This window comes from Vigna umbellata, chromosome 7, assembly GCF_029865625.1.
Source record: "Vigna umbellata cultivar VRB3 chromosome 7, Vumbellata_1.0, whole genome shotgun sequence".
Classification (NCBI taxonomy): Eukaryota; Viridiplantae; Streptophyta; class Magnoliopsida; order Fabales; family Fabaceae; genus Vigna; species Vigna umbellata.
In genome coordinates this window covers 19818281-19839601 of record NC_142171.1, presented here as the reverse complement: position 1 = coordinate 19839601, position 21321 = coordinate 19818281, and the positions used below count along the sequence as shown (strand labels likewise).

Sequence of the window (21321 nt, the reverse complement as noted above, 5' to 3'; positions counted from 1 at the left end):
ATGCAAAGGTATTCTGTTGAACCAACGCAGCATTCTGCTGTTGCAACGTTTGGAGTACCGCATTCAGCATCTGATTAGAGTCAAGTTGATCGACTCGCTGATGAGTCAATATTTTATTCACCTCACTTAGTTTATTGTGCTAGAATTAATCAGGGAATTGTGCTTAATTATCTAGTATTTCCCCGTTTTTACTAATTGTGCTTAAATTGACCAATAATTCTTATTTTAATTAATTTGAATTATTTGAGACTAATTATTTGCATTATTAATTATGGGGAAATTGTTTGATAAAATTTAGGAACTAATTTGAAGCAATTCATTGGAAGCTCTTGAATTTTGATTTTGGAAAGAAAGAAAGGATAATGCCACGGCTTTCATCCAAAGTTTTTATCCAAGAATAAGGGTGCATTTCATTCCATATTCAATAATTGGAAGTTGCTTTAATTGATAAAAGAGAATGGGAAGAAAGTGCAGCAGGACAACACGTGAAAAAGCATAGAAAATTCAGCAAACAACAAAATGATGGAAGGCCCCTTTTGGCACATTTTGGAAAGAGAATTGCAAGGGCAAGAGAATGCAGCACGACACTTAGTTGAGGATATATTGATTGCTAAAATAAAAAAAGGAACACACGGCCCACACCAGCAGGAAGGAGAGATGCACGGTAATTTGGAATGAAGAAGTGGTGCTTAAATCAATGTGTGTTACGTCCAAGAGCACTTGGTGATAAGAAATTCAAAAGAGGACAAGACTTCATGTAAGGAAGTGGGTCAAGCACTATGTTTTCTTCTTTTTATTTTTATGCATGGTGACATGGGAATGGAGAGCAAGGACCCCCCTCACTCACGTGTGGCATGTTTCCTAGAGAAAATAAAAGGGGTGATGGATTGAAGAATTGAGAGGGGGGTGTGCCGTGAAAGAGTTCCAGACAGCAGGGGAGTGTGTGACGTTCCAGAGAGTAGATTTTAGAGGGGGGAATAAGCTGGACATTTTCCAGCAGAGGAGAGAATACAGCTGCTGGACAGCAAGCTCACGGACAGTAGAGGGCTGGAATAGCAGATGAAAATCACAGTACAGAGATGGCAGGCTACGGTTGAACAGTGTGCACATTAGGTTCCAATTTTCATTTTCTTTGCTGTAATAAATTCTTGAGCAATTTAATTTCAATTTAAAGTTTGATTTAATTTACTGTTTATGAAATTTAAATTATGTTTTACTGTTTCTGTTTTACTGCTGTAATTTAATTTCTGCTGTATTTTAATTTTTGTATTACATTTTTATGCAATTTAATTTCTGCTGCTGTTTATCTTTTGCATGTTGATTAATTCTGTTCTCTGTATTTTACTGCAGTAATTTTGAATTTGTTTTTACTGTTTTCTAAATTTTTTTTCTGTATTTACTGTTTTCTGTATTTTTGTTTTCTGTATTTTGCTGTTATTGTTTTACTGATTTTGAAATTCTGTATTCAATGCTTTTACTGTTACTGTTTACTGCTGTAATTTCATATTTTGTTTTTAATGTTTTACTGTTTTTACTGTTTTACTGTTTTTACCAATTTCTGTATTTACTATTTACTGTATTTTCGTTTTTTTGTATTTTGTTTTCTGTATTTCATTTTTTGTTCCAGATTTACTGTCTTTGCTGTAATTATGTGCTGGTATAATTTATTTTCTGTTTTTACTATTTTCTGTATTTACTGTTTTCTGTATTTCGTATTTTTCTGTATTTTCGTTTTTCTGTATTTTCAGTTTTCTGTCCAGATTTAATTTACTGTTTTACCTTGCTGTAATTTCGTTTTTACTGTAGCAATTTAATTTTTACTGTTTTAATTTCGTTTTACTGTTTTAATTTCATTTTTACAATTTTAATTTTTACGGTTTTGTTTTTATTGATGTTTTTACTTTTGTGTCAATGTTTAAGTTTTCTGTACGTTTAATTTTCCCGCGTTTATTTTATTTGAACTGTCTTTTACCCTTTAGAGTTTTTACCGTTTTGAATTTTACTTCACCATTTTTAATTTCCAGTTTTATTTAAGTTTTAATTGCAACCAAACAAAATCACAAAAACAAACCCCCCCACTTCGTGTTAAATCTAAGACTGAACCATAAATTGGTCCTTGAGAGACGACCTAGGAGTCACTTCCTAGTTAGACTATACTGCATAATTTTATCTGTACTCAATTTTGATGGGCCGCGACAGCTTTATCAAAAATGGCGCCGTTGTCGGGGACCAAAGGTTTGGTTTTGGGTCTTTTGTTGTTTTCTGTTATGTGAGTTTTTGTGTACATGTGATATGTGTTTTAGGTCTTTTGTTTTGTTAATGTTTTGTATTGTGTTGTGATGTTTTGTTCTGTTTTTGAATGCATGTCGTATGTGTTTTGTCTGTTAATTTTAAAAAAAAAATGTGTGTTGTGTTTTGTATTTAGCTGTTGTTTCTGAAATTTTAAAAAGAAAAAAAAAACTGTAATTGTTAGTTTTACTCCATGTTATGCTTTCGTATTTTTTTTTAATCTTTGCTTGAAGTGAAAGTCCAGGTTTGAGAGAGGTTTTGAACTAGACTAGAGGAGATGACAGATTCTCAAGACTGGATGTATGAGTTAGTCAAGAGTCTTCCCAAATTCCGTGGGTTGACACATGAAGATCCATACAGGCACCTCAAGGAGTTTTGTTTGGTGTGTTTATCTATGAGGCCTGCTGGTGTTTCAAAGGAGACAGTGTTGATAAAAATGTTTCCCATGTCCCTTCAAGATGAAGCAAGAGACTGGTTCATATACCAGTATCCTCTTAATAGTTGGCAGGAAACACAACAAAAATTCTTCGACAAGTTCTTTCCAGCAGCAAAGGTGACCAGCATTAGGACGAAGATCACTGCCATTGAGCAGTTTCAAGAAGAAAGCCTGGCATATTATTGGGAGAGGTTTAACAGGCTCTGCACAACTTGTCCAAACCACCAAATTCCAGAGCATTTGCTCTTGATTTATTTTTATGAAGGACTCCTGGACAGTGAAAGGATACTTGTGGATGCAGCTGCTGGTGGATGTTTGATGGATATAACCCCAACAGAAGCAAGGAAGTTGCTCTGCAAGCTAGCGGGTCAAAATCCAAGTGAGGTAGTAAAGGAAAAACCTGAGCAGGTTTACTGTAAACTTGAAATCCCTACTCATGTATCTGAGGTTCAAGTAAATTTTAATGCTTTTGAATTGGTAAAACTTGAACCATTTAAGCCTGTTCTGGATTCTGATATTAATACACATGTGCACACTCATGTTGTGGATTCATTATTCCCTGTAGAGCACATTGACATACCTGATGTTCACTATCCTTGCACTGACCTTGATTTAAATGATAGCCTTGAGGATGCAGCTGATGACTTGGAGTTTGGTAAGTGATGAGTCAATATTTTCTTCACTTCACTTAGTTTACTGTACTAAATTAATCAGGGGATTGTACTTAATTGTTCAGTATTTTCTCGTTTGTACTGATTGTGATTAATTTGATCAGAAATTCTTATTTTACTTAATTTGAATTATCTGAGAATAATTATTTACATTATTGAGTGCAGGGAAAATGCTGTAAATATTTTAGGACAATTGGAAGAAGTGTTATTTAAGCAAAATTTCAATTGGCATTATTACACCACACGGCTATACCAACCAGCCACACTAAGGGAACCTTCTTCCTTTGAGAAGTGAAGCATACGGCCATGGAGAATGTTTCTTTGGTTTTGGAAAAATGAGCTTCAATGCTACGTGTTTGCCATCCAACAATTAACAAGGAAAGGAAAATGGCCACATGGAAAGGGTAATGGCCTACTTGGAAGCATATCACGTAGGGACAAGCAAATTTTGTTGAGATGGTCCCCTCATAGCTTTTGGTACGTGTCAATTCTCTACAATTGCTAGTTTTTGCTTTTATCAAATTTCCAAGAGATACATGCTGGAAGAAAAACTCGGCCAACTCAATTTGGTAAGCATCTACCACACGGTTTGAAATAATGGAAGGGGCCACACTTGAAAGTCACGACGGACATACCACCTTGGCCATTGTTTGTTCACGTGAAAGCCTAGCTACAGAGAATGGATTGAAGAAAGTGAAGAAGTATCTGACATAGCCAATTGACATTTTCTCATTTTCTGGTGGCATCGGATAGAAAAAACATAGAGAATTTTTCCAGAGAGAACGTACAGAGCATGACTACCAGCATGGATTGAGAAGGAAGGAAGCTTCTGTGTTGATTGTTGAATACATTGGAGTTACATACTGAAGGAGGCACACAGCCAAACCAGTCAACACTTGTTTATTTCTTTTTACTTTGAATGTTTCTCTTTGAGAAGACTGAACATCGTTTTGTTTTCATGATGAATAAATAGCTTGTATTTATTCCTTTTGTTGAATTCTAATTGCATCTTCCATTTGGTTTTCTGCACATTTATACAATCTTTTCTAGCATTCGGTAACTTCTGAAAAGAGGTACATGATCTTGTGTTGAACCACTGGAACACGTTCATTCACTTCATTTTAGAAGCATAGTAGCATGTGTAGAGTTGATTCACCTTTCAATTATGAAACTGCCATTTAAAGAAAAACACAAAAATAAAATTGTTGATTTGGAGGAAGGAGCTCACGGTTTAGAGAAGAAATGAACCAAGTGCAACCTTGTGGATGTTGATTAATTTCTGCTGGATTGAAGAGTAAACTACACACGCTTATTTGTTTGCCAAAGATAAGCTCACGTAGAGAGGAAGAGAAGGATTTGTTACAAAGAGGAGAAGTAATCCTTGATGAGAATCGAACATATTTGAAGGAGGGAAGGAGAGTGCAGCTGGAATGAAGGCAGCAAAAGTGGACGGCTAGCATCTTGAATTTGGGCGTTGATTTGTTGCAGCAGCAAGGGTGAGAATATTAGTCAATTAGCTTGGAGAAAGTAAGTGAAGAAGTGGATGAATGTGGAGGAGGAGTTCTCGGTTAACACAGCAAAAATTTGTGTGAATTCTTTCTTTAAAGAAGTAGCTTGAAGAGATGCAGCCTTGGTCCACCAACACATGACTTTCTCGGAAAAATTGGTCCATGTAGTAGTAATATATCATGCTTTCACTTTATTTTGTTTGTGTGCACGGTGATGAGGTTCTGAATTCAGCAAATACTCATTTCATTTTGGCTTAAGAAAGTGTTGTGGACCTACTTGTTTTTATTTTCCAATCAACATGCTTTGTTATCCTTACCTTTGTTTTAGATAATGCCGTGACTTTGTGTGCATACAGCAGCTTCCTTGCACCTTTCCATTTTGTTTTTGTTTTGTTTAAAATGAAGAGAAACGTGAATCCATCATGCAGCACCTAGTTTGGTTTGTTAGATTATTATTCTTATTATTATAAGAAGAATTGATTGATTTTAGATGGAAAGCAAGGTGGTGGAGCCGTGAGGAGTGCTTGTTTTCACGTGAAGAAGAAGAAAAAGGCTTTTCATTTTGGACCATTTTACAATTTTGGAGAAAGGCTTGGAGTAAAGCCGTGTGAAGAGTTTGCAGAGGTGAAAGTGGCCCACGGTTTTGTTGGCATCTTTGTATTCATTTGATAATGGCCAACTAGTTGTTTGCATGGTGTGAATCTGAATTCAGCAACTACAAATTTATTTTGCTTTGAATAAAGTGGTAGGGTCCTATTTGTTTTCATTTTCCAAATGCTTTGTTATGCTTGCCTTTCTCTTATGAAATACCGTGTTGTTGTTATGTCCATGTAGCAGCCCCTTTTACATCTTTTAACTTTGTTTTGTTATTAATTTAAAGAGAAACGTAAATTGATACTAGGTGCAGCACCGGTTTTTGGCTTCATAAAATAGAATTGTTATTATTATAGTGAGTTTTAGGAAGAGCAACCACGGACGTTTTGATTTTGAGTGTTTATTTTTCCTCCTCCCCTGTTTGGGAGGTTTGGGTTTTATGTGTGTTTCGGTGGATACTTTTAGGGACCGAGAGACTAACCTGCTGACGCGTCTGGGCCGCTCGCTCGCTTCCAAACTCCTCCTGTTGGCCGATCGGTGTTGGCGCAAACCGATCGGTCTCGCTCTTGACGAGGGGGATGTACCTGCAAAAGGTACTCCGACGCCCAAGTTAGGCGTGTGATTTGAAGAGCCTCGGCTCTTGGTTGAATATTTAGTGAATGGTTATCACTATTGAGTATTTGAGAGTCATGTAGAGTAAGTGGAACGTACCTGGCTTTTGGCCCTGGCTTTGTATTAATAATTTACCTCATGTATCCTAAGCTGATATAAGCCCAATAAAATATAAACAGAATAAGATATAAACAGATTACCTGAACATCCGGTTGGTTGTTTGTAACCACTCGGTTAATATTTTATACTATACATTATGCCCCCCAAGTCCGAGTTAAGCGGTTGGCTTTAGCCGTGGTTAACTATAGGACTGATGTGTTTGAGGGAGGCTGCGTTGGCGGAACTGAAAGCGTTTTACCGCTCGACCTTCAACAATAACCGAGAGGGATTTACCGCTCGTCCTTCAACAGGAACCGAGAGGAATTTACCGCTCGGTCTTCTACATTAACCGAGAGCGCTTTACCTCTCGACCTTTGACATTAACCGAGCGAAATTTACCGCTCGTCCTTCAACAGGAACCGAGAGGAATTTACCTCTCGGTCTTCAACCTTAATCAAGAGGAATTTACCTCTCGACCTTCGACATTAACCGAGCGGGTTTTACCGCTCGTCCTTCAACAGGAACCGAGATGAATGTTCCTCGTGGTCTTCGACATATGTCGAGAGGGTTTTACCTCTCGACCTTCGACATTAACTGAGCGGGATTGACCGCTCGGCCTTCAACAGGAACCGAGAGGAATTTACTTCTCGGTCTTCGACATTTGTCGAGAGGGTTTTACCTCTCGACTTTCGACATTAACCGAGCGGGATTTACCGCTCGTCCTTCAATAGGAACCGAGAGGAATTTACCTCTCGGTCTTCGACATTTGTCGAGAGGGTTTTACCTCTCGACCTTCGACATTAACTGAGCGGGATTTACCGCTCGGCCTTCAACAGGAACCGAGAGGAATTTACCTCTCGGTCTTCAACCTTAATCGAGAGGAATTTACCTCTCGACCTTCGACATTAACCGAGCGGGTTTTACCGCTCGTCCTTCAACAGGAACCGAGAGGAACGTTCCTCGTGGTCTTCGACATATGTCGAGAGGGTTTTACCTCTCGACCTTCGACATTAACTGAGCGGGATTGACCGCTCGGCCTTCAACAGGAACCGAGAGGAATTTACTTCTCGGTCTTCGACATTTGTCGAGAGGGTTTTACCTCTCGACTTTCGACATTAACCGAGCGGGATTTACCGCTCGTCCTTCAATAGGAACCGAGAGGAATTTACCTCTCGGTCTTCGACATTTGTCGAGAGGGTTTTACCTCTCGACCTTCGACATTAACTGAGCGGGATTGACCGCTCGGCCTTCAACAGGAACCGAGAGGAATTTACCTCTCGGTCTTCTACGTTAACCGAGAGGGCTTTACCTCTCGGCCTTCGACATTAACCGAGCGGAATTTACCGCTCATCCTTCAATAGGAACCGAGAGGAATTTACCTCTCGGTCTTCGACATTTATCGAGAGGGTTTTACCTCTCGACCTTCGACATTACCCGAGCGGGATTTACCGCTCGTCCTTCAACAGGAACCGAGAGGAATTTACCTCTCGGTCTTCGACATTTATCGAGAGGGTTTTACCTCTCGACCTTCGACATTACCCGAGCGGGATTTACCGCTCGTCCTTCAACAGGAACCGAGAGGAATTTACCTCTCGGTCTTCGACCTAGGAGTACTTCCTAGGGAACGGGCTTTACCGTTCGGCTTTGAGAGGGTTTTACCTCTGTCCCGAGGGGGATTTACCGCTCGGTCTTCGAGCTAGGAGTGTTTCCTAGTGAACGGGATTTACCGTTCGTCGTTGAGAGGGCTTTACCTCTCTCCCGAGGGGGATTTACCGCTCGGTCTTCTACCTAGGAGTGCTTCCTAGGGAACGGGCTTTACCGTTCGGCTTTGAGAGGGTTTTACCTCTGCTTTGAGCTAGGAGTGTTTCCTAGTGAACGGGATTTACCGTTCGTCGTTGAGAGGGCTTTACCTCTCTCCCGAGGGGGATTTACCGCTCGGTCTTCGACCTAGGAGTGCTTCCTAGGGAACGGGCTTTACCGTTCGGCTTTGAGAGGGTTTTACCTCTGTTGGCTGAAATTCTTGATCGAAATTGGTAACCAATGATCGAGCGTGAATTGCTCGGTTTTATTCATTGCACAACGAAAGTTTAATAACAAAAGTCTAAATCAAAAATTTAAAGATGACATTAAATAGATATTTGGATTGCTATCTTCAGTTTATAACTCCGCGAACCGATCGTTCACGATGACGAGCAGGACTGCGACTATAGTCTCGCCTGCGTTCGTTCTTCCGATACGCTCGTTCAGGACTTCTTCTTGCTTCTTGTATGTAATTACGGAGGTGTCCTGCCCGAATGAGACGTTCTATTTCGTTTTTCAGCGTAATGCATTCTTCTGTGGTATGCCCCCGATTCTGATGGAAATGACAACTCTTCCTTTCATCTGCGTATCTTGGAGATGGCTTCGTTTGGAGTGTGAGAAGTTCAGCGTTTAGAGCTTCTTCAAGAACTTTTGCCCTAGGTGTGTTGAGGGGTGTATAGTGATTAAATTTAAATGTTCGGGAAAGCTCCCCGCTTTTACCATTATTGCCGAACGGTCGTTTACCGTCCTTTCTCCCTCCACTTGCCTCAGTTTCTTGTTGTCGCTTTCGTTGTGAAATTCGCATGTCCTCCATGCGGATGAATTCGGCTATCCGTTCTTGGAGCTCCTCCATTGTTTTTGGCGGTCGTGCATACAATTTCTCAGCAAAGTATCCTGGTTTTAGACAGGAAGGCAAATTGGTGATGATAAAAGATTGACTTACCTCTTTGACTCGTCGTGCAGTTTCCATATACCTTTTCATAAAGGCCTTCAAAGTTTCTCCCTTTTCCTGTTTAGTATTTACCAATTCCGCTGGCGTTACCTCCTGATTACGATTGGAGGCGTATTGCCTTTTAAAAAGGTTTTCCACAGTGGCGAAGCAATCCACTGTGTTTGGGGGAAGAGTGTTATACCACTCTAATGCTTCATCCTTGAGTGATAAGGAGAAGACTCTGCACATAACCGGATCACTGTCCGTGTAGAACACCATTACATTGGTGTAAAATCCTGAGATGATTGTCGGGATCTGTCGAGCCATCATACTTATCCAATACAGGAGGGTTCTTCTCTGGCATTGGAGTTTGCATGATGATCGCAGTGAAAGGGAGCAGATTGGAGGGCCGATCGGTTCGTAAGGGGGATGATTCCCTTCTTCCCCGATCGTTCGGGTCAGTATGCCGAGATGGCTGCTGATTACGACTTCCAGCGTTATCATTGTTACCCCGATCGGCTATGGACTCCGAGTGTTGAGCTGATCGTTCGGCACGACCTCGCTCTGCTCTCAACATTGCAATTTCTTCTGTGTGCCTTCGCTGCATCTCTTGTTGTGCGTGTGTTTGTGTTTGTATGGTTCTGGCCTATGCCTGTATTTGCGCCTGCATCTGCGCTATCAAATCTCTGGTGTGTTGTTCTTCCTCCATGCTCCTCGTGGTCACCATTTGGGTTTGCCGCTCGGCCCCACGGTGGGCGCCAAAATGTTTCGGTGGATACTTTTAGGGACCGAGAGACTAACCTGCTGACGCGTCTGGGCCGCTCGCTCGCTTCCAAACTCCTCCTGTTGGCCGGTCGGTGTTGGCGCAAACCGATCGGTCTCGCTCTTGACGAGGGGGATGTACCTGCAAAAGGTACTCCGACGCCCAAGTTAGGCGTGTGATTTGAAGAGCCTCGGCTCTTGGTTGAATATTTAGTGAATGGTTATCACTATTGAGTATTTGAGAGTCATGTAGAGTAAGTGGAACGTACCTGGCTTTTGGCCCTGGCTTTGTATTAATAATTTACCTCATGGATCCTAAGCTGATATAAGCCCAATAAAATATAAACAGAATAAGATATAAACAGATTACCTGAACATCCGGTTGGTTGTTTGTAACCACTCGGTTAATATTTTATACTATACAATGTGTTTCAATTTTCTAGTTTCAATGTATTGAATTTTAATTCATGTTAAGTGCAATTTCCATTCTGTCAGTTTTCAATTTACGGTTTCAAAACTTTATTCAATTGTTTCTCAATTTTTATTTTCATTGCACTGTTGATTCTCATCCGGGAGGCACTTCCCACTAAACTTGGCCGGATGGTGTTGCAAAAAGCTCTCCAAACTCCACTCGGTTGGACGGTTAGCATTTGAAGAGGAAGCTCCAGGCGTACCTCTGGTGGCAGCAATGATCTCCATCAACTGCCTTTGAGTAGTCTCAGAGTTTTCGCGTGCGGCCTCTAGACTACGTAGAGCAGCTGCGTTATGCTCCATTAGGGTGGTATTTTGTTGTTGGAGTCTTTCAATAACTGTCTCCAACAACCTAGCGTTGTTGGGTGCATCAGGGTCGTTTGGTTGTGGTGGAGGAGGGAGTCTAGGCGCCATTAGTTCTCTGGACCAGAGAAAAACGAACGTTAGTTATGTTCAAGAGTTAAAAACAATAACTCATTAAACACACGATAAGCACACAGCAAAAACACAGTGTAATCATAACCTACAGTGTCCTTAAAGAACAAAACTGCTCTGATACCACTAATGTAACATCCCAAAATACAGTAATTACCATAACTCAGAATTAATTACAATTAACAGTAAAACAATGCAGTTCTTTACATTAATAACGAGGTTCAAAAGCCGAACGGCTTATATACAGAATTAACATGTACGAAGCGGAAACAGTGAATGTCTAGAACGAACGGCTTTACAAAATTAAACAACCAAACGTCATAAAAAAACTAACAATTAAGCTAAAAAGTGAACGAGCGGTCTAAGGCTCGGCCTTGACTTCTACTTCAACCAGGTTCTCTTCTTCGATGACGTCTTCCAGTGTGGCCTCGCCTTCTGCTCACATCCACACGGATGATCATTGCAAGGACAGGACGAACGTACATAGACAATAGACAACACAAGGAAAACGCAAGGGTAAGCTTATATAATTTAATTCATACATCAACATATACATTTAACATTTCAATTCACACACAACATGTAACTTAACATAGAGAAATATATATATATATATATATATATATATATATATATATATATATATATATATATATAGTACTAGACAGACCGTCCGGACTGTATGAATCTGTGTAGCTACAGGCGTCCTTGCACCCGAGTGATGTAGTAACTGGGATACACTCAACAGCTGCCACTCGAGGTTAGCTCTATCCAAAGTACCCCTAAGGAATAGAACCTCCTGCCATTCCCACACATGAACTACTCTCCTCTACGTGAAGATGAGTATCACGGAATATCAGGATGGACCAAGCCAGCATTAGCATAACCACAGTCATACTTTACCAAATTCCACAATCAATATATATGAGTCGTTCCTCCCTGGAACGCTCGTCCAAAATCCAATATCATATAATCACTCAATATAGTGTTCACACTTTAAGTTCTTATAATTTATCATCATTTTCGTCTTTAGATTTAAGAGCATAAAATGACGAACGTTCAGTCCTCTGAAGAACTAGGACGAACGTCCAGAGAAAGGTACTGAATGAACGGGAAATATATAACGAACGTTACTATCTGTTCGGTCAGTTAAATGAACTGACTCGTTTGGATGTACACTGTTACTTAAAGAAAATTTCATTATGAAGACCTTAGACCAGATCCAATGTAAGAAGGAGAGTCAAGAATATTTAGAACTATCTTTGTAGTAATTCGCATACGGAAGACCGATGCTAGTAATTGAACGGACGTGAGGAAAGGAAAATATGATACTACTTGAACGAACGCTATTTATCAAAGTGGGTATTCAATAATGCGGGCGCTTGGTATAAGACCGAGCACCACTCATGACGAACGCTAGGTACAAGACCGAGCGCTATTTAGGACGAACGCTTGGTATAAGACCGAGCGCTATTTAGGACGAACGCTTGGTATAAGACCGAGCGCTATTTGGGACGAACGCTTGGTATAAGACCGAGCGCTATTTAGGACGAACGCTTGGTATAAGACCGAGCGCTACTTATCTTAAAGTATAAGAGTGTAAAATAATATTATTCAATTTAAGGTATATGGTACCACTATGATGAGCCGAACGCTCAAACATAGTATTTCCCAAAAGGACGCTCGTTCTCGATTAGAATTCTTTCCGAATGAAAGAATTCCATTTTAAGTCACTTACTAGGAAACCGAACGGTATAAGACCGTACGATGACGAGCGTAATTTATCATAGGGAGTAATTTACATTCAGATTTTTCATCTATTACAGATCCAAATTTTCAACATATCATTTCATACTTTATGCTTCATATCAATATCAATTTATAAACTTTATATGATTCACATTAATCATTCATAATTATCAATAATCAACATAACGTTCAACCAACATATATCATATTTATTATAACAGCAATCATTCATAACAAATCAATCAGCATACGTCTCTTGCATACAGTTCATATCATGCTTTCATACATCATACAGTATCAATTAAATTAATAAGCTTCCCTTACCTGGATCAGTAGTGAACGTCCTGAGAGTATGGTTTTGTCTCGTCCAACTATGTCTTTCTACCCTCAACGATTATCTTAAGTTCTTCAACTAAAGCTAACCAAAAGAAACGCAGAAGAAATCAGTTTACATCCTTTCATGCAACCAAGTCTTGATTTCGCATGTACTTCAGAAACGAACGTCTAGGTTGGGGGCTTACCGGTTCCAGAATCTGGAGCTGTTCGGTCCAGAATGGAGCTCACGGCGTATGGAACGTTCCTACGGTTCTGAATGTTGAACGGAGAAGAAGTGTGTGAGTTACAGTAGAGAGAAGGTGGAGGTTTCTAGAGAGAAGATGGAGAAAATGAAAGTTTGATTTCTGAGGAAGAAGAAGGGTGCGTGCAGGTGTGTGGGAGAGTTTTTCAAAATTATTTTTGTTCAGTCCACGTCCAAACGGACGAGCGTTCCCCTGTCGACACCTGCACCCCCACTACTGACTTCAGAAACTTCTAACGTGACAAGTGGCGCTCGTGCATGCAGTGCAAAGTGGGTTTTTAATGGCTCTGCGTGAATCACGTGGTATGCATTAATTGTGATTTGACAGATGTTTTGCAGAGTTAAATTTTCGAGACCTTACAACTTCCAAGGCTGACGGCATCGCAGTTGGGAACAGATCCGGTGGTATTTGGGGTTAGCCGGCGACGCAAGAGGTGGTGGCACGGGTGGCTGGGTCGCGATGGTGAGCGGCGGCCAGTTTGGCAAACGCGACGCAGAGGCAGATTGACGGTGGCCGGTCTGGCGGAGGTGGCAGTGTGTGGAGATGACACCCCTCGTCGGGTTTTCTTAGCTGGGAGAAGAAAGATTTGATTGTGTTTGTGTGAGATGGAAGAATGAAGAGAAGGGAAATGAACCCTAATGCGCTGAAGAGATTTTGGGCCAAGTAAAAGTGAAACCAAAAAGATAAAAAAAATAATAATAAAAAATAAAAATAAAATAAAAACATTTTTCTCCTTCGCGCACCCCGATTTTCATCCGTGCACCTCCTTTTCGTTTGTGCTTAAGTTTTTCTACCAATAAAAAGAAAAGAATTGGACCCCACACACATTTCAGATTGCACCTCCATTTTCATTCTTATACCCCTGACAGATCCAGAGGGTTTCGGCCCAAACTAAAGGAGCCCCAATCTTACTCCGCACACACCCCTGGTTTTTATCTATGTACCCTTACTCCTATTGGGCTTTTCTCTTATTTTCATGCTTTTGTTTTTATTAGTTGGTTTTTATTGCATGTAACCCCTTGTATGATAACCCCCACCCCTTTTGCTTTATTTATATCTATTAGACTTGTTTTTTTTTGTTTTTAAATAAAAATTACAAAAAATAAGAAAAAGATAAAACTTTAAAAATTATAAATATTTTATAATAAAAATATACAAAATTACAAAAAATATGTTTTAAAGGTTTAGGCACATGTGTGATCGCACGCATAGTCCTTGTGCTAAAACCTTTTCCCTTTCTTAAGTAAAATTACAAACAATATGTTTTAAAGGTTTAGGCACATGTGTGATCGCACGCATCGTCCTTGTGCTAAAAACCTTTTCTCTTTCTTAAAAACAAATTATTACAAAATATGTTTTAAAAGTTTAGGCACATGTGTGATCGCACACATCGTCCTTGTGCTAAAACCTTTTCCCTTTCTTAAGTAAAATTACAAAAAATATGTTTTAAAGGTTTAGGCACATGTGTGATCGCACGCATCGTCCTTGTGCTAAAATCCTTTTCTCTTTCTTAAATAAAATTACAAAATATGTTTTAAAGGTTTAGGCACATGTGTGATCGCACGCATCGTCCTTGTGCTAAAAACATTTTCTCTTTCTTAAATAAAATTAAAAAATATGTTTTAAAGGTTTAGGCACATGTGTGATCGCACGCATCTTCCTTGTGCTAAAAACCTTTTCTCTTTCTTAAAAAAAATTACAAAAATATATTTTAAAGGTTTAGGCACATGTGTGATCGCATGCATCGTCCTTGTGCTAAAAAACTTTTTTCTCTTTCTATTATCAAAAAATACCAAAAAATATAAGAATCTTCAAAAACCAAAACCATCAACATTTTCAAAACAACAAACAATATGGCTAGCCAGAACTACGTGATCCTTGATTCTCCATCAAAAGTGGAGATACGTAGGAGCAAGGCCAGTCCTTGTCAGGTTCACTTTCCCAAAAATCCAAATTTATCCATAATCATTTTCCAAACAAATTTTCTCAACAATTTTCAAACAAATTTTCAAGCAGTTTTCTAAAAGAACTACGGAACCCTGATTTCACATTCTTAATGAGAATACGTAGGAGCAAGGTCAATCCTTGTCGGGCCCAAAAAACTAAAAAATATATTTTGTTTATTTTAAGGGATAGTTAAACATTTTGAAAACCATATTCATATTTGTGTATTTAGTTAAAGGTACTGCCTTAGGGCAGGCGTTGTAGGGTGCTAATACCTTCCCTACACGTAACCGACTCCCGAACCAAGAATCTCAGTTTCGCAGACCATGCCTTATCATTTTATGGTTTTTCCGTAGTTTTCCAGAATAAACTATGGTGGCGACTCCAAATCTCTTTTTCAAAACGGTTTTTATTTTTCGGATCGTCGTCCCGTCGTGATCCCGGTTGCGACAGATGGCGACTCCACTGGGGATGCTAGAGAGTCAAGCCATTTAACTATATGCGCGAATTCAATGTGGTTTTTCTTTATGTTTTTCTTCCCTTTTTCTTTATTTATCTTTGATATTTGAATAATCGCATGTGAATAAATGTGAATTGTTGAATATGAACCCTAGGGTAGAAAAACATGTTTATATTTGCCTGGAATTTTTCTGGTTGTTTTGCAGGTGAGGGTTTGGGTATGCATTGCATTCTCTCTTCACACACACTTTATGCATATCATGAGTGGGGCCCTATACTCGGGTCTGAGTGCAACTTAGAATTAGAGGGGTTGTGTAGCGGTGTCACTCTGGGATGTACTTCCTGTTTGGCTGTCGTGAGAACCCCAGCTAGAGTCTGTTCTCTTCATTTGTGTCTCCACATCTAGTTGATTACTCTGACTGTTGTGGAGAAACAATGAAAAGAGCCATAGCTCTGGTGGCCTAGATTTAAGCATTAGGGAACCATCCTTGTGAATGCATATATTCGGCCTTAGAACTTTAAGTTATTCAACCTCTGATACGGCACAAAAGGGAGACTACATTGTTTCAGTTTGTCTGTCATTTCCTATTTTACAAAAAAATTTCATGTTTCTTTTAAATAAATAAAAAAATAAAAAAAAGAAAGTATGAAAATGAAAAAAAAGATTAAATTGATTTTGTTCTCGGAATCATTCAAAAAGGAAAAAATTAGAATTTCTTCAAAATATTATTGGGGCATGAAAAATCGTTGAAAAAAAATAATTAATAAATTGTACATATTTTGGGGCAATATAGATCATTGTTTTGAATTTCTGGACATCATTTTTCATACAAATAAAATGCGGATTATTATCTTTCAAAAAGTTTTTTGCTTTGAACGTGCAATTTTTTTTTCTCTTTCAAATAAAAATTAATTATCTTTTCTCACATGTATATATATTTATTTTTCTTAAATTTAAAAATTAAAAAAATTGGTCATAAAAAAATTTTCTGAAATCATTTTTTTTCTCAGCTTTTGAGAATAGTTATTGAGTCCGTTAGACCCGATTGACGTTCATATTTTGTTTGAGTCGGATTTCATAAAACCGAATAAAAATAAAAAAAAAATTTCAAAAAAAAAAGGGGATGATCGAAAATTCGAATTCATATTGTCCAAAATTGTTTTGCGATAAGAGTCTTATCTTCAGTACATTTCTTCATTGTTTCATACAAATAATTTTGAGTTTTACTTCAGATCTCATTTTTCGAAGTTAATTTTCCTTATTTTCCTTCATTGTGAATACAATTTTTTTAAAACTCATTTCTTCATTATTTCACACAATTAATTGATTAGAAATTTTTTTTTATCATTTTTAGACCGAATAAATCAAAGAAAGACATAAGATCTAATTCATTTCATCATCAAAGCAAAAATTACAGTAATGGACAGAGGGAAGAATATTGAACAAAGATACCAATACGGTTATTGAAAAACTAAGTGCACTGGAACGGTCTTAACATTGCTTAAATAAAATCTATCTTACAAAAGAAATAAAAAAAAACAACAAAAAATAAAAATTACAATTTTGGAGTCTCCTTGAGGAGGCTATTCATCGACAGAAAAGAAAAAAAAACATAAATTACAAAATACAAAAAAAAAATATAAACAAATTAAACTGACGGATCTAACAGAAAAGATGCAAAGTCACCTTACCGAGAGATAAAAAAAACATAGTAAAAATAAAGATGTTCAGAGGTCGATCATTAGTGACCGTTAATATTACAGTCCAAAAAAAACATAAACATAACAAAAAGACGGGCAGTGGTCGATCATTAGTGATCGTTAAGGTTACAGTCCAACAAAAAAAAATACATTCTTCCAGTCTCCTTGAGGAGACTACTCGTCGGCCAAGGGCAGTCGCAGGGAGAGTTTGACAGAAGGGGGTTTCAACTGGAACCGAAAGGGGTTATGGACCTCAATTTTGACAGGAACCGGAGGAATCGGAAAGAGATCGAGCGTCACCCGATCTGGCACCGACGGTGGTGTCTGTGAGAGATCTCCAACAAAAAAAAAACAAAAAAAAAATTAGAAGTGTAAAAAAAAAATAATAATAATAATAAGACATTTTTCTTACCATCCATGAAAGGCGGCAGGAGGGGTATGGGAGAGTAGGACGTAGTGGCGGTGCTTCGTTTCAGACATCTCTGTTTCTCACGGTATCCATAATTTTGGAACCAACAGTAGACACTGTATTCCCCAACCTCCCCGTAAACCTTTAGCTTAGTCGCGATTTCATGTACTTGTTCTCTGTTCGGGTTTCTTATCCCAAACGCGAAAAGTGCCTCTAATAAGGCGATCTGTTCTCTAGTTGGAGCCCATCTTTTATACCCTATCTTGTCCTGAACTTGCAGTTTTGTTAAATTTTGGTCCATCTTTTCTATATAAAGAAAAAAGTTAAGGATTGTTATGAGTGCTCATACGATTAGATTTTCTTTTAATTAGGTTTGTCCATTGTCCAGTTTGAGGTCCAGCCAGTTTTGTCTAGTTTAGTAGGTCTAGGTCCTCGCAAAGGATCCTATTAAGTCTAAGTCCAACCCGTTTTTGTCCATATTTCGTTTTTAGGGGATTAACAATTTTTTAGTTTTTTTTTTTTAAAAAGGAGAGAGAAAGGAAAAATAACGAATACAATAAGAATGGGAACGAACATAAATACAGAAAGAAAATATAAGCATAAAAAAGAAAAAAAACAGAGAAAGCATAAAGGGAAGAGAGAAAGAAAAGAAGAAGGAAAAACATAAAAAAAATAGAAACGGAAAGCCTAAAAATAAAAACATAAAAGCATAAAGAACATAAAAGCTTAAAAGAAAAAGTCAGGAAAGCATAAAAGAAAGAAGCAAAAACTGGAAAGCATAAGGGAGCGTAAAAAAAAACATGAAAGCAGAAAAGAACAACAAACGGAAAGTTTAAAGGGAATAAGGAAAGGGAAACACGGAAAAGTTTAAAGGGAAGAGGGAAAGAAAAGGAGAGAAAGCATAAAGAAGAGCCGAGGACTTAAAAGAGGGAAGGAAATGAAAAAACATGAAGGAAAAGAAAGAAGGAAGGATAGAGGACTTACCTGGAAGAAAAGGGCTTACACGCAGAGAAGCTCCTCGCAGAACTACGACACCCTCGAAGGCACACGGGGACAGAGGCTCTTCGCAGAACTCGAAGAACACTCAAGATAGAGAGAGAAAGGGAGAGCAAGAGAAAGAGTGAGCAGACTGAAATGTCGGCCGACGCGGAGGAGTGCTCGATTTGTAGCCAAATTTTCCATTGTAGCCACAGTTTCAGTCGTTGCCACCGTCTGATGTCACAGTGCCGGTAAAAAAAAATAAAAAAAGTAAATAAATAAAAATTATTAAAAAAAAATAATAATAAAAAACAAAAAAAAATCAATCAAAATTTCAAAATAAAAAAATATGAAAAATATTCAAACAATTTTTGAGCCCATCTGGGCCCAGTTCGTGCATAATTTTCATTTTATTTCTAAAAAATGAAAAAAAAAATTTTAATATGTTTCACATTTTGTAGATAAATAAAAACTAAATGAAAAAAAAACATTTTTAAACGTTTTTATAAATCAAGCTTTCTCATATCAATTTTTGCATTGCTCCCCCAAGCCCAGTTTCTACACTGGCCCGCAAAGCTCAGTTTCCTTACTGGCCCGCAAAACCCAATTTCCACTGGCCTGCAAAGCCCAATTTCCACTGGCCCGCAAAGCCCAGTTTCCACACTGGCCCGCAAAGCCCAGTTTCCACACTGGCCCGCAAAGCCCAGTTTCCACACTGGCCCGTTAGCCCAGTTTTCCACACTGGCCCACAAAGTCCAGTTTCTACACTGGCCCGCAAAGCCCAGTTTTCCACACTGGCCCGCAAAGCCCAGTTTTCCACACTGGCCCGCAAAGCCCAGTTTTCCCCACTGGCCCGCAAAGCCCAGTTCCCACACTGGCCCGCAAAGCCCAGTTCCCACACTGGCCCGCAAAGCCCAGTTTCCACACTGGCCCGCAAAGCCCAGTTTCCCCACTGGCCCGCAAAGCCCAGTTTTTCACACTGGCCCGCAAAGCCCAGTTTCCACATTGGCCCGCAAAGCCCAGTTTTCCACACTAGCCCGCAAAGCCCAGTTTCATTGCTGGCCCCAAGCCCAGTTTCCATACTGGCCCACTAAGCCCAATTTTCACACTGGCCCACAAGCCTAGTTCCCATACTGGCCCACAGAGCCCAGCTTGCCTGGCCCACAAAGCCCAGTTTTCTACGCTGGCCCGCAAAGCCCAGTTTTCCATACTGGCCCGCAAAGCCCAGTTTCCACACTGGCCTCAAGCCCAGTTTCCAAACTGGCCCCCAAGCCCCGTTTCCAAACTGGCTCGCAAATGAAGATAATTCATCAAAATCAAAGAGCAAAAATAGAAAGAATCACAAAGTGATGACAAACAAAGAATGAAATTTGAGAAAGGTCAAAATAGTCAAAACATATTTGACAAATAGCTGATACAAGGTGTAGATGGTAACTCTTGTTTCAAAAAAATCCACAAACATTTATTTGGGCCTTTATATCTTTTCTTTCAATACCCTTCAGCCCAAGCCACATTACAAGCTCAATAAAAGTCCACACAGATTGAATGATGGTTGCTTAAATTTTCATAAAGCTTAATTTTGACAAGACAAAATGACTAACAATGCAGTTGCAAAAAAATATGAAAAAAATGTCCTCGGAAGAAGGGAACTCCCTATTGATCAAAATTATATAAAGGAAAATCAATCCAATTGGGGCAATCCTTTCAAGCCAACCATTTCCAAGTCCATCACAAATTCCTGAACAAATTCATATCCCTTTCAAACTCTTCCCCCGATTCCCAAACTAGGGGGCACTTTGTAGGTTTTACATAACCTTTTTCGCCCGTTCTCCAAAACTAGGGCAACTTTGTTGAGTTTCATGTTTTGACCCATTCAAAATATTTAGCAACTCTGTTAATCTCAAATTTTTCATCTGTATATTCAAAGCTCATACCAAGACTGGGGCATCCCTTGTTGGGCCTCGCATGATCCCGGTTCGCCCTAAATTTCATAAATCTATTACCACCAAAATTGGGGCAAATTTTGTAAATCTGACAAGATATTCTCACTCCCTGATTCATAACTTATCCCCTCACATTCCTCTTCCCAAACACTAAACCGGAGTAACCTTTGGGTATATCATATTTCACATTGACATTCATATATTGCATCTTCATTGATGATTGTATTATGAGGAATGATGCGCCCAAAAAGCCATTTCAGTCTCCTCTAAACCCTTCCAAAAACATCTCTTACCATTTTAACCAACCTCTCATATCAAGCATGTACACACTAGTATTTCATCAAGAAATATCTAGCACACAAGCTTCATTTTGAACGTTTGACTTTAGAATTTGACATCCATGATAAAAAAAAATGAAAGTCTAAATCTTCATAGATTTGATGATTTCAAAGAAAACAAATTGACTCAGTAAAAAAAAAAGTGTCATAGTTTCATAATCTTCCATCACGAATCAAAAGTCAACATCATGTACACATTTTCATGAATGTTTATCAAATCTTCTTCCTTCAAAAAGACAAAAAAAAAATCAACATACATCAAAGTTTTGTCTTCCAATTTTAAAATTACATATTTTCATCAAATCTTCTTCTTTCAAAAAGACAAAAAAAATCAACATGCATCAAAGTTTTCTCCTCCAATTTCAAAATTTAAATCAACCATGTTTCTTTTGCATATTGAAGCTTCAAAATCCTAATCCTTGTATAAAATTGCAACACCTTGTTTTTTAGTTTCGACCTTATTCAAAAAAAGGATACTCATTCCTATCTAAAAAAAAATCGGAATCAAAGAAAATTCGACATCTCAAAAACAAAACAAATTCAGAGTTTCCAATTCAAAACCATCACACAATTTTTCTGCTATTGGTATCTCGGCCCTCTGCAAGGCAATGGTC

At 38.7% G+C, this 21321-nt stretch overlaps 2 protein-coding genes across 2 annotated transcripts; one reads left to right on the top strand and one right to left on the bottom strand.

Annotated features, from left to right (window-relative positions):
* Nucleotides 1–1420: 1420 nt before the first annotated feature.
* On the top strand, nucleotides 1421–4474 carry LOC124839619 (uncharacterized). The gene is made up of 2 exons (XM_047315502.2): nucleotides 1421–3380; nucleotides 3562–4474. Exons 1-2 carry the CDS (start codon nucleotides 2567–2569, stop codon nucleotides 3573–3575), a joined length of 828 nt encoding a protein of 275 aa, XP_047171458.1. The 5' UTR covers nucleotides 1421–2566; the 3' UTR covers nucleotides 3576–4474.
* A 3887-nt stretch (nucleotides 4475–8361) lies between these two features.
* On the bottom strand, nucleotides 8362–9189 carry LOC148195353 (uncharacterized). The gene has a single exon (XM_088095168.1). It carries the CDS (start codon nucleotides 9187–9189, stop codon nucleotides 8362–8364), a length of 828 nt encoding a protein of 275 aa, XP_087951294.1.
* Between the last annotated feature and the right edge of the window lie 12132 nt (nucleotides 9190–21321).